General features: G+C 35.5%; 1 protein-coding gene across 1 annotated transcript in view; it reads left to right on the top strand.

Annotated features, from left to right (window-relative positions):
- GFPT1 (glutamine--fructose-6-phosphate transaminase 1) overlaps window positions 1–13,315 on the top strand; it is a 61,501-nt gene that overhangs the window by 35,945 nt on the left and 12,241 nt on the right. Inside the window, exons 10-15 of the mRNA XM_037806881.1 lie at window positions 2,538–2,701; window positions 3,622–3,717; window positions 6,534–6,631; window positions 9,068–9,188; window positions 9,891–10,048; window positions 13,144–13,258. Coding sequence (XP_037662809.1) covers window positions 2,538–2,701; window positions 3,622–3,717; window positions 6,534–6,631; window positions 9,068–9,188; window positions 9,891–10,048; window positions 13,144–13,258 — 752 coding nt within the window. The remainder of the gene's footprint in view (window positions 1–2,537; window positions 2,702–3,621; window positions 3,718–6,533; window positions 6,632–9,067; window positions 9,189–9,890; window positions 10,049–13,143; window positions 13,259–13,315) is intronic.

Consider the following 13,315-nt stretch of genomic DNA (forward strand, 5'->3'; position numbering starts at 1 on the left):
CTCAGGAGATAATGGTGAGTAAAAATAAAAATATTACATGCTCTTAAGGAGCTCAAGGTCTATTGAGGAGACAATAATCACAAATAATATAGAATTCCTATAACGGTGATTTATCCTCTTGTAGGTAAACTTCTATAAGGGAAGGATTCTTAAACTGAGAATTAAAGAGCGATTAGGAGTTAATTAGGTGAAGAGGAGGAGAGAAGAGCCTTCATTCTAATAAAATGGAAAAACTTATGAGAGCTTGGGACAGGTGTGACTGTGGCTGGAATAGAGCAACAGGAAGTTTAGTGGAAGATGAGACTGGAGAGGGAGGTAGGGGTCATGTTAGGGGCTTTTATTATTTTCCTAAGAGCCAAAGGGAAGCCATCAAGTGGTTTGTTGAGGGAGGGAGAAATCATGATAAGAATTTCCTTTTGATAAAATCCATTTGGCAATAAAGGAGGATGGATGAAGGGAGATGAAAGGCCATGTGGGTGGATAAGTTAGGAGGTTGCCACCATATTCCAGCTGAGAGCTGATGGTGGCTTGAACTGGTTTGTGATGGGGGTCCTAGAGAGAAGCTTTGAGAAATACTTAAGAGCTATATTGAACAGACTGGCAATGGATTTGTTAAATCTCATCTAATCTAATTTGGTTAGTCTGTTGCAACAGAGATTCTTTTATTCGTTGTCCACAGTGACAGTCCTCCACCCCCACACCTTACCTCTAACTCCCCTGTAGAAGTTGACATTGGCAACCTGAAAGTTCATTGTCCTTTATAGCCTGTGGAACGATTATAGGTATCGCCTGTCAGTGGTGCCCGGTCATCTTTTTGAAGTCCTTCAGTGTACTATTAAAAACATTAATTTCTTTTCAGCTCAGCAGACATTTAGTGGGCATCTGCTTTGTACCAGAAACCGTGCTGTGCATTGTGAATTCTAAGAATGGGACGTGGTCCTCATGTTGGGAAGCTTATGTGTATTTGCTCAGGATAGGATTCTCTCTTAATTGATAAATGAGTGAAAGTGTGAACTTCCACAGAAGTCCTTCAGATGTTTACCCAATGCTTTATGGGATAGCCTGTACCTTCCTATGTTTTTAAGGTAGAGGTGAGTGTGCAGGACTATTCTTGTTTGTGGAAATTCTTTCTAGATTGTGTCACAAACATTAGTCCATCTAGTTGACATGGATTCAAATAGTTTGAGGTCATAAAATGTCCATAAACTGTTTATTGCTCAATCAGTTTTTCAGAAAACTGTTCTTTCATCAAGACTGTCTCTTTTAGCATTGCTGGTCACCTCAGAAATCATTCTGTGTTTCCACCTTTTCTTTCTTTATTGTTCCTTCAGAGAAAAAAAAATTCCTTCTCACTGTCAAAGCTAACTCTTCTCTGATGCTTTTTACTGTCAGTCATCCAAGCTCCCCCCCACCCTTTTTTTTTTTAAATCTTTTTGTCTCTAAGCAAAATAATTTCTCTGCTATTTTAAGAAACGAAACCCAGAGTCTTCTCTGTATTACCTGGTCTGGCCACTTCTCACTTCTTTCTATCATTACTGAATATTTTGGAAGAGTAGATTATATTCATGTCTTATTTTCTGGATAGCTAATGTCCTCTAAACCAGTGACCCCATTTTTTTTGTATCTTGGCAGCATTGGACACTATTGGTCTCCCTTTCCGTGAGTCTTTTCCCAGATTTCCATGAGACAACACTGCTTGGATGGCCTCCTACGTCTTATCTTTTTCTGCTCCTTTTTGGACTTTTATTTGGTTCTGTAGTGCTCCTAGATGTAGTTTGACCCTCTTCTTCTCTCTGTCTTTCTCTCTCTCCCTCTCTTCTGTTTTTCTTTTCTACATTTTCAGCCACTTTATCTGTGTCATAGTTGATTCCCAGATGTATCCCTTTATCCTAAACTCTCTTTGGATCTCTCTTCTCATGTTTCCATTTTCCTGGAAGTCACATCTAGGTTTCCTGTGGACATACCTAAACTAAACATGTGATATTTCACTAACTAAGAGTTCTTCCTCCTAATTATGAAAGTGCAACTTGTTCCAGTCAAAATAATCTTGATTTTCTGAAATACAGCATTTTCCCTCAGGGGTTATTTCAAGCATTATGTCTTTCAGGAAGTCCATCCTTATCCCACAACATGGTTGTTTCCTTTTCTAAACTTGCGTAATTAATTTCGTATTTATCCTCATAGGTATTAATGTTTCTGTTGTATACATCCCCTGCAATGCTTTCCTTGTAGCACATAGAAATGTTCATCATTGTGCCTCCCCCACCCTGCCACCAAGTTAATCAATAAAGGTTTTTTTTTTGAGATTGAAAATAAAAGTTTACATTGGAATTTTAATAGATGCTATCACTTCATTTTAATGTTTAATACATTAGTTTATATTTAAGAGATGAATGAATGAATTCATAGACTACCTTTGGAGATATTGCAGGTTGATAATGTTTGTATTTAACTTTGTCCTTGTGACCTAATGATAGTTTCATTTGTAATAATTATCCATGGTTATTGACTGTAATATCTACTTGAACATTTTACAGTGCTGTCATAGAACACACCAATCGCGTCATCTTTCTTGAAGATGACGATGTCGCAGCAGTGGTGGATGGCCGCCTTTCTATCCATCGAATTAAACGAACTGCAGGAGATCACCCTGGTCGAGCTGTGCAAACCCTCCAGATGGAACTACAGCAGATCATGAAGGGTGACAGTTTTTGTCATGTTATAGCTTGGTGTTCTCAATGGAAAGGACACTCTATTTCCTATCCTAGCTTATGAATACGACAACGCAGTGCTAAGCAAAGTCTTCCATGTGTTTAGTGAAGGAATAACCCTGAGGAAAGGGTGATTCTTCAGACCAATTATCTCATGGTCTTATAGTAGGTCTCCGTCAAATTAAATCATGGTTTGTTGTTTCTAACATTAAAAAAGAGAGTGCTTATTTAAAATAGTATTTGATATTTTTAAGATACTTTATAAATATGAATACAGTCTATATCCTGTTCCTTGTTCCTCTCTTATCTGCCCGTGCTTCAGTTTTCTCATGTGTAAAGTGGTGGTAATAGGACCTACCTAATTCAGATTGTTTTGAGGATTAAGAAAGCTAATATATTTAAAGCACGTGGAACAGTACTGACACACTGAGGAAGCCCTGCATATTTGCTGCTAATAACTATTTGATTATTCTGATTATGGTTATTATTCTCCTTTTTGATGTGGTTTTGGTGGTAATAAAAGCCAACACATATTACAGAACAAATATATATGTTAGGTTATTTATTTTAATCCATACAACAATCCTATGAGGTAGCCATGCCGTTCTTATTTTCCAGATTAAGGAATTTCCTCAGAGTAACTTAACTAGTAAAGGGTAGAACCATTATTTGAACCTAGGTCTAACTCTAAAACTTAAGCTTGTCCACTCCCCTGTTTTGCTGTAGTTGCATCTTTTAGATATAAAGTTAATGAAATTGATTTTTCTTCCTTGTTTGTTCTTTTTTCTTAACATAGGATAAAAGTTATTGATTGAATCCTTTATGCAGACTTATATAATTACGTTCACCATTGCATGACCTTTTTAAAATTACTGATGACTTTTTATTTTAATAATGTTTGTTACTTTAGGTAACTTCAGTTCATTTATGCAGAAGGAAATTTTCGAGCAGCCGGAATCAGTTGTGAACACAATGAGAGGAAGGGTCAACTTTGATGACTACACTGGTAATTACATATGAATTATTGGGTTATTCCAACGTCTCCTGTGAAGTTTCATATTGACAGCCTGAACGTTCATTGTCCTTTATAGCCTGTGGAAAACTATTGGTGTCTTCCATCAGTGGTGCCCAGTCATCTTTTTTAAGTCCTTCAGTGTACCATTAAAAACATTAACTCCTTTTCAGCTCAGCAGACATTTAGTGGGCATCTGATGTGTACCAGAAACCGTGCTGTGTGTTGTGAATTCTAAGAAGAATGGGATGTGGTCCTCATGTTGGGAAGCTTTTGAGTATTTGCTCAGCATAAGTTTCTCTCTTAGTTGATAAACGAGTGAAGGTATGAACTTCCACAGAGGCCCTTCAGATGTTTATTCAGTGCGTTATGGGATAGGCTATACCTTCCTACATTTTTAAAGTAGAGGTGAGCATGCAGGACTATTCTTGTTTCTGGAAATTATGTCTAGATTGTGTCATGGAGTTTGCACATCTTGCTGAGATGAGTTTGAGATTGACAGTCTATGATCATAATATGTCCATAAACTATTTATTGCTGAATCAGTTTTTCACAAAACTGCTCTTATAATATAGCCAGTTTATTTAGTTTAACAAGCAAGTTTTAGACTAAGCTTCTCAGGGTAGGAATTAAGTTTTGAAAAACAATAGCTGGTATACAAGAATCTTTCATTCTTGAATCTCTGGGACATATGTACTATATTAAGTGTCTTTTCCTTCCTCTCACAGCTCAATAATTGATAGAAAACCGTTTCTCTAAATAAAAGCTGATTTTGTATCTTTCTCTTTTCTCAGCGGCATCAGATTCTTTTTTAGTAGGAGAGCTTTGTAGAAAGCTAAATTAGGAATTGACCACTACTGTGTGCAGAGCAGCAGAGAGCTGGACATATGAGGGATGATAGGAAAGTGACCTCTGATAAAGCCTTATTCTCAGGATTTTTAGACCCCAGAAGGGGAAAATAAAGATATAAATATCGGTTTAAAAGGTAAAATATGATAAGTGGCTTTAGAAACACTTTAATGCTGTAATGTTTGATGTTGAAAGTTTAATATTGAATTCAGAGAAAATAGAGAATGAATCTCTTTATGGACATGGACTTAGGGTCAGGGCAGGCCTCCTGAAGCAGGTAAATGTGGGTGTTAAAGGATTTGGAAGATAATAGGTGAGGACAAGATGGAGGTATTTTGATCAGATGGAATAAAGTTAGATAAGAGGAGTTTGTGGAACAATCATGAGAAATCTATTTGTGGAATAATATCTCGTCCAGTTTGCTGCATGCAGCACTTGAAGAGGGGTAAAGAGGAATAAGTCTAGGCAAGAATGGGGAGGAGATGCTGCAGAGGTGTTGCATATGCTCACAGGTGGGTGGGCATAAGTACCTTCTTTTGCAGGATAGAGAGTTTGGGTTTTATTCTAAGTTATTTGGGAAGCCAGTGAAACTTTTTGTTGCTGTGTTGTTTCATTTTATTTTCCACTTGGCTGATTTTTTAAAACAGAGAAATACTGTTCTCTCTCTATATATATTGAAATTAAAGAAGGAGAACATAAAATTACTCAAAAAGATGAAACATATACTTGGTTTTATATTGTAACTAATTAATGTAGGAAACAAGGGTTGGGGAGATGAAGAGGAACAAAGCAGGCAGATGAATTAGGGGTTGGAAAGCAGGAGGATGCTTCTGATTACTTGCATCTTTCTCCTTAACTGGACTCTACACTGTTTGAATATTAAATTGTGGTACCGACTCAGTGCCTTGATGGGTGCTCAGTAAATATTAGTTGAGTAATTGAATGGATGTTGAGAGAAAATTTCTCACAGGTGGAAAACTAGCCTTGCTTAGCAGGATACCTGGACAGGACATTTACAAGAACACATACATAGCTGTAGAGACAAACTTCACTGGAGGGTTTTGATCAGATTTTTTCTAAAAGATCATTCTGGCTGTGTTTGGAGAACAGACTCGAAGGGGACTGGAATAGAAGAGAGAATTGTTAGGAGAGTGTTGCTGTCCTCCAAGGGAGAGACATCGGACTAAGGTGATAAACTTAGAGGTCCCTTCTGAAGGTGGAGCTCTCAGGACTTGCTCATGGAGGAGTGGATGCAGAGGGTTGATAGGAGCAATCAAAGATGCCCCTAGGCTTTTGACTTAAGCAGTTGGGTAAACGGTGATGATGTGTACTGAGAAGGGAAACACAGAGAGGACTGTGGGTTTCTACCAGGCACAAAGCACTGTTCTGGGCACCATAAGGGAACTGAAGATAACTAAGATAATTGTTTCCTAGGGAATTTTTATTGAGAAATAATTTTGATTTAGTAAAGTTTACTCTTTTTGAAGTTTTGACAAAACTCCACAACATAACCATAATCCTAACCTCCACAACAGTCAAGATGTAGAACAATTCCATCAACCCAAACATTCCTTGTTCCCCTTTGTAGTCAACCCCTCCCCTATCCCAGCCATTGACATCTACTAATATGTCATTTGTCCCTTTAGCCTTTAAAATAACTTTTAATCTAGTTAGGGAAATGTAAAGATGATTAAACAAGGTAGAAAGTGATAAATGCCATGATTGTGTGGGCACGTAGAAGGATGAGTAGGTTAACTACAAGTTTTGGGGCAGGTATCAGTTAACATGTGCCATATTTAATTTACTTTTCAAAACTATAGAGATCGTCTTCCTAAGAGGAATATCAGTTCTTTAAAATGGCAGTGTTGTTTCCCAGATTGGCAGTGAAGAGTCATGAAAAGTGATTGCCTATTTCATGTGGTTCTTTTTAAAATAATTATGTGCACAAATTTTTATTCCAGTGAATTTGGGTGGTTTGAAGGATCACATTAAGGAGATTCAGAGGTGCCGGCGTTTGATTCTTATTGCTTGTGGAACAAGTTATCATGCTGGTGTAGCAGTAAGTGGCTTCTTAAAATTTTAACTGTTATGTGGTGATATCTGCAGACAAATAGTACCTCTAGTAACACACCATGTTAAAGCCAGCCTTTGTTAAAACAGCATGTTATTTTTCATGTTTGTGATGACAAAACTGAAGAAGGTGGGAAGAGAGATTTTAATAGCTGCGTGGGATTGTTTGTCAATGGATGATCTGCTTTAGAAAGTTGCTTAGATATACAGGTAGACCACCTGCAACTGACTTCATGAAAGGTGAAGAGTGGCAGAGTTTTTGCAGGGTTCTAAACCTGTGGACTAGAGGGGATGTCTGCTTCTGTAGAGTAGTCATTGGGTTTTCCTTATTATTGTCCACTTGCCCCAGACAGATGGTTGGTAACATGTATAGACCTCAACAGGAGTTTACTTGGTAGGCACATTTCTGCAAAGAGATGAAGCCTCCTTTTTGTCAGACTCCTTCTACTGTTATTTTGGAAGCTGAAATTCTGTACCAGAGACATTTGTTAATTGCCACTGTAGAAGCATGGAAATATAAGGGTCTTCAGTCCAATAAATCAGATCCACATAGTTTTTTTTATAAAGAGACAGTTTATATTTGTTGATGTCATCTCTCATAAGTAAAGTACAGAAGACCTATATACTCAGTTTCTATAATTTAGGATTAATTCCTGATGTTCGTGACATAGTAATTTTTCATTTGCTGTGGCATAAATATGAATTATCTTAAATTAGTTGTTTAACTAGTGAGTGAAACTAGCTGTTTACTCAGCGCTTGCATCTCAGCAAGTCTTTGTTATTCTCTAAAGCTTTTTTTGCCTTGTGGAGATGGTCCTGAAAAGAAAGTCTATGCCATATTGAATAGAAGAGGTCTAATAAAGAGATGGTTTTGAGTATGGAGAAGAAGAATAAATTAAAGACAGTGTAAAATGAAGAAGTGATTGACCAGTTCAGTGGTGGCTTAGATCTTGTACTGAATGAGCCCTCTTCAGAAATAAAAAGTAATTGATCATGCTATTTGATTAAATGCTGCTTCTAAAACAAAACCTGAATTTTGAGGCAGAAATGATATGCCGTGTTAGAATTTAATTCTGAGATTTGAAAAGGTGTGAAACATTTTTGTTTTTGTTTTTGTTTTTTTTTGTGGATGCCATGACTACTCTAGTTAACAAACATTAGAAATTCCTTTTGTGGTTTATCATACAAAATAGTGCCATTCATTCCATTAATTCTATTTTGGATTTTTGTTTTTTTGGTGGGGTCAAATGTCAATGACATTTACAGAACAGCCTCTTCAGTGTTTACTCTGTATCCTGAATAGTAACAACCAACTAGATGCAATCATTCCAAATATAGCATGTTTTCCAAAATGTTGTCTCTGGGTTTTTCTAGGGGCATGCAATGGAATTTATAGCCTTAAGTTAATCTCATGATAAAAATATGTCAGGCACAGATATGGACAGACACAGATCTTGAGATTACTTTTTTGGGGTATATTATTTAAAAATGTCTAGTAAGTTTCCAGATTTGTATTTATCTTTTTCTCTTTTGAAGAATGTGATTCCAAAGTGACATTTATACTGTAAACTAGGGGAAAATGTTTGATTTGTTTGAGGGAAACATTTAGCCTTCTAATGTAACTTATTTACGTATAATATATAAGATACATCAATGGAAAAGGATAATCAAAAATAAGAATATTTTGTGTTTACAGACTTTCTGTACATGATGTTACAACTGTTAAAAAGTGCTGAACCAATGGTATTTAGTATCCTTTGGGCAAGCAAAATTTAAAGGGATGTGCAATAAGGGAACTTTTACGGTTCTTCACTGCTGTGAAATGAGGAGTGCTGAAATAGGTAAAATAGAAGGTTAAGCTGCCTTTTCAACAGAAGCATACTATCCCTCACCCCGTTCTACAAAGTTGGAAGATATGAGCCTCTTAAACAAGATTTCTAAATGTGTTGACCTTTTTTGGGAAATGGTACTATTTATGAATACATTACATTTTTAAAATGTTTACTTTTTCACTGTTTGTTCATTTGTTACTTCCTCATTTGAAATCTCTTGGTGACTCAGGTATTATGAATTTCCATCTTAAAGATTAAAAATTGGGAAGTTAGCTATAACACTTATAAGCTGGATTCACAACAGTGCTTTTCCACCTAAGTTCTCTAACTATTTCATATGTGTGATGTATTTGCTTCTGTGCACATATGCCTAGATGTCTAAAGAGACTTGCACTAAAATGTTAACAGTGGTTATCTCTTGGGTGGTGGTGTTTTGATAATTTTAATTTTATTTTTTATTCTTTAATTTGTATTGTTTGTGTTTTCTCAAATGTCATTTTTATAATCATAAAAGTAAAAACTACACATTGAGTCCAGTGAAAAAGAAGAGAATTTGAGATAAAGAAACGTGACCGGTCATCTTTTCTCTATAGACACGTCAAGTGCTAGAGGAGCTGACTGAGTTACCTGTGATGGTGGAACTAGCTAGTGACTTCCTGGATAGAAACACTCCAGTTTTTCGAGATGATGTTTGCTTTTTCATTAGTCAGTCAGGTAAGCTAGCTCGAAAGACATGAAGGGAAGGGAACTCTATTAATTGTAGCATGCCTTGGCAAAAATCGATGTTTAAAGACTGGTCTTATAAGGACCACACTCCACTTTGTGTAGTTTATGGATGGATGAGTAGAAAAATAGGGGAAGGAAACAAACAGACAAAGGTACCCAGTGTTCTTTTTTACTTCAATTGCTCTTTTTCACGCTAATTATTATTCTTGTTATTTTTGTGTGTGTGCTAATGAAGGTGTCAGGGATTGATTTAGGTGATGAATGTACAACTATGTAATGGTACTGTGAACAATCGAAAGTACGATTTGTTTTGTATGACTGCGTAGTATGTGAATATATCTCAATAAAATGAAGATAAAAAAAATTAAAAAAAAAAACACTAAAAAAAATAAAAAAAATAAAGACTGGTCTTGCAGATTACTTGACAAATACCAGTTAATTTTGATATTATATAATTCTTCATGAATTAGTAAAATTAGTACTGTTTACCCTCGAGGAGCTGAATTTTCAGTCAGGGAAGGAAAAGAGATGCTAAAAATCTTATCAAAAATTTATAAATTTGTTAAGTGCACATTTTACATTTTACTTAAAATAAGTGATATTGTTGAAAGTGTAGTCAGTTTTTGCATCTAAGAAACAGCATATGGTGAAACTGCTCTGTGTGTTACAGTGAGTTCCTCTTCTGCACAGGTGAGACAGCAGATACCCTGATGGGTCTGAGGTACTGTAAGGAGAGAGGAGCTTTAACCGTGGGAATCACAAATACAGTTGGCAGCTCTATATCAAGAGAGACAGATTGTGGAGTTCACATTAACGCTGGTCCTGAGATTGGGGTGGCCAGTACAAAGGTAAATTCTTGACTTATTTTTCACATTATTTAACCATAGTGTTGGTGAAACACACAAACCTGTGTCTTATGTTTCATTTGTTAGCAGTTATAGAACGCATACATTTTATTAATTATTGTAATTATTATAAGACTTTAATGGTCAATAATAGACAAAAACTTGTCCTCCCACCCCTGGATCTTAGCATTTAAAACAGACAAATGTATATAAAATAAGTCTACTTTGAAAAGGTCTCTGCTGGCTGTCCCCATTCATCGCTTGTATTCCTCTTTCCAGGTGTAGTGGGGATGCGTGGTAAGTCCAACGTCCCCTTCTTTCACTGAGTAGTAAGAGAATTAGAAAAGTAGCAAAGTTAAAGGGTCCAGTTTAATTCTAATTTTGGGCATGTTTTTATTTAGGTATTTATGGTTTCTAATAGTTATGCCAAAATGTACATACATACTATCTTTCAAAGTTTGTAAGGGTGTTTTCATTGGTAAACAATTTGGAAATTTAAAAAAAAAGTATTATATGATTATATCTGTTTCTCTTTAGACAGTACATCTATGGAGGTTTGAAAGTACCATCTTTTTTTCTTTTTTTTTAAAGGCCTAGTTAGTGAGATTTCTTTGCTTTTTGTAATTGAGATATACATAAATTTAATACTAGTAATACACGTCAATATGGAAACGTGGTATATGGGATCATACCACTGAGTGGGTGCCATTGACTTAGCTTTTTATAAAATCTTTCTTGAATGGTGAGCTGCCAAGGGACATAGTGGGGTTTTTGTTTGTTTGTTTTCTAATTCTTTTGTTCACTTAACATTTTCCCATTTTATTATGATGATTTTCAAACATGTAGCAAAGGTAAAAGAATTTTATATCAGCACTCATATATATACTTCCTAGATTCTGTTATTAGCTTTTTTTTTTTTAAAAAAAACAGCTTTATTGATGTATCATTTTCATGCCATAATATTCACCAATTTTAACTGTTCAGTTTCAGTAAATTTATTTGGTCATGCAACTATCACCACAATTTGGTGATAATTTTGGTTTTAGAACTTCAGTCACCTGATAAAGTTCCTTTGTGTCCTTTATAGTCAGTCCCCACCACAACACCCAGCTCAGGCAACTACTGCTTTCTTTCACATATTTTGTCTATTCTAGAAATTTCTTATAAATGGAGTTATAATGTGAAGTCTTTGGTGCATGGCTTCTTTAACTTAACATGAAATTTGTGGGATTCATGCATGTTGTTAGTTGTATCAGTTGTTCTTTCCTGTTTTTCAGTCCTTTTTTTTTTTAACCTTTTCATTTTGAGATAACTACAGATTTATGGGAAGTTTTGCACAGATAATACAGAGAAGTCTCATGTCCTCTTCATCCAGTACCCCCAGTGGTTACATCTTGCATAACTGTAGTACATCATCAAAACCAGGAAGTTAACATTGGCACAATGCATGTGTGTAAGTTCTCTGTCATTTTGTCACATGTAGATTCCTGTAAGTACCACTACAAGGAAGATAACAGGGCTATTCTGTCACCACGAATATCTAGTTAGAGTGAAGTGTAGAAACCTCACCTCCCTTTACCTTTCCCCATTTATAATATACTGTATTTGTCATAAATATTTCCTCTGTGTACATTGAGATCCACATCAGACAGTGTTATACTTTTTGCTTTGGCCCTCAAACATAATTTTGGAAAACTCAAGAAGAGAAGGAAGGTACTTACACATATTTTTGTTCTTTCTGTTCTTTCTTCTTTCCTGGTTCTTTAAGGTTCCTTCCTTTATCATTCTTTTCTGTTTCAAGGACTTCCTCAAACCATTCTTTTAGGGTGTATTTGCTGGTAATGATTCTCTTAGGGTTCCTTTTACTGAGAATGTCTTTATTTCCCTTTCATTTGTGAAGGCTAATTTCATCTGAGATAGAATTTGGGTTGACAGTTCTTTTCTTTTATTACTTGAATAAATGTGTCACTTTCTGACCTCTGTGGTTTCTGCTGAGAAATCTGTTGTCGTTTGAATTGTTTTTCCTCTGTGTATAAACTGCTATTTCTCTTTTTCAAAAACCTTGTTTTTAAAATCTTTTTAAAATCTTTTCAAGATTTTGTCTTTAGTTTTTTAGAGTTTGATTAAACAAGAGAGAGAGTTTTGAGAAAGTGCTTATAATGTTAACTAGGAGTAAAAGCAAGTTATAAAATTTTACCTGCTGATAATTAATTTTGTTAATGATGTAAAGAGAGAAAAAAAGAAAAACATAGTAAAGACTGTGAGGAAGTTTCACAAATGTTAATTAATAGCATTGAGGGTTATTATTCTTTATGTTTACATTTCTACAGTAAACTATATTTTCTACAAAACTTTAAGGAAAAAAATAGTGGTGGTGAGGAATTGGCAATATGCAAAGGTGAAAAAATCAAAGAACAATTAAAAAAAAAAAAATCTAACAAAACCAGTACAACTACCCCAAGGAACAAGTACCCCAAGGAGAGTCTTTCAAGCCTTTGCTTTTTTTTTTTTTTAAATCTTCTATGTTGTATTTAGAACTGACAGAATCTTCCTAGAGACAAGGCCCTGAGCATAGAAGCTGTTTCCACCATAAAGTTTTATATTAACTGTTCAAAATAAAATGAGCAATGAGTGATCTTTGGCGCTAGAATGTGTCATTCCTTAGCTATTCAGCAGTATCCAAACTCTACCCACCATTTGTCATTAGATTACTGGTTAACAGTTGACAAGCCCTTGCTTTTTGGCTTATATTTAAAACCTAATTTGTTTAGGTACATGCAGATTTATTTTCTACTCACCTTCCTTTGGTATGCTTTTTCTGGGAGGTATGAGGGATTTCATAAGCATCCAATGCATTATAAGATAAATTTTTATGTTGTATCTGGTTGAATAAAGTCTAAGTCATTTGTTCAAGATTCAGAAATAGAGAACAGTGGTAGATATCCCAAGTGCTGGTTCAGTTCACAATTAATGCTCATCCTAGAAGATCGGTAGTACATACTATAAAACTAATGGGGATTTTTTGTTTTTATCTTTTTTTGAATTTAAAATTCCAAGTTCTTTAACTGCAGTTTTCCTGCTTTTTTGTGGTGTTTCAGGCTTACACCAGCCAGTTTGTATCCCTTGTGATGTTTGCCCTTATGATGTGCGATGACAGGATCTCCATGCAAGAAAGACGCAAAGAGATCATGCTTGGATTGAAACGGCTGCCTGGTACAAAGATATTCATATGTTATACTTTTGTTGTCTAAGGGAGTGGGTAATGGATGA

Source organism: Choloepus didactylus, chromosome 17, assembly GCF_015220235.1.
Source record: "Choloepus didactylus isolate mChoDid1 chromosome 17, mChoDid1.pri, whole genome shotgun sequence".
In the NCBI taxonomy this organism is placed as follows: Eukaryota; Metazoa; Chordata; class Mammalia; order Pilosa; family Megalonychidae; genus Choloepus; species Choloepus didactylus.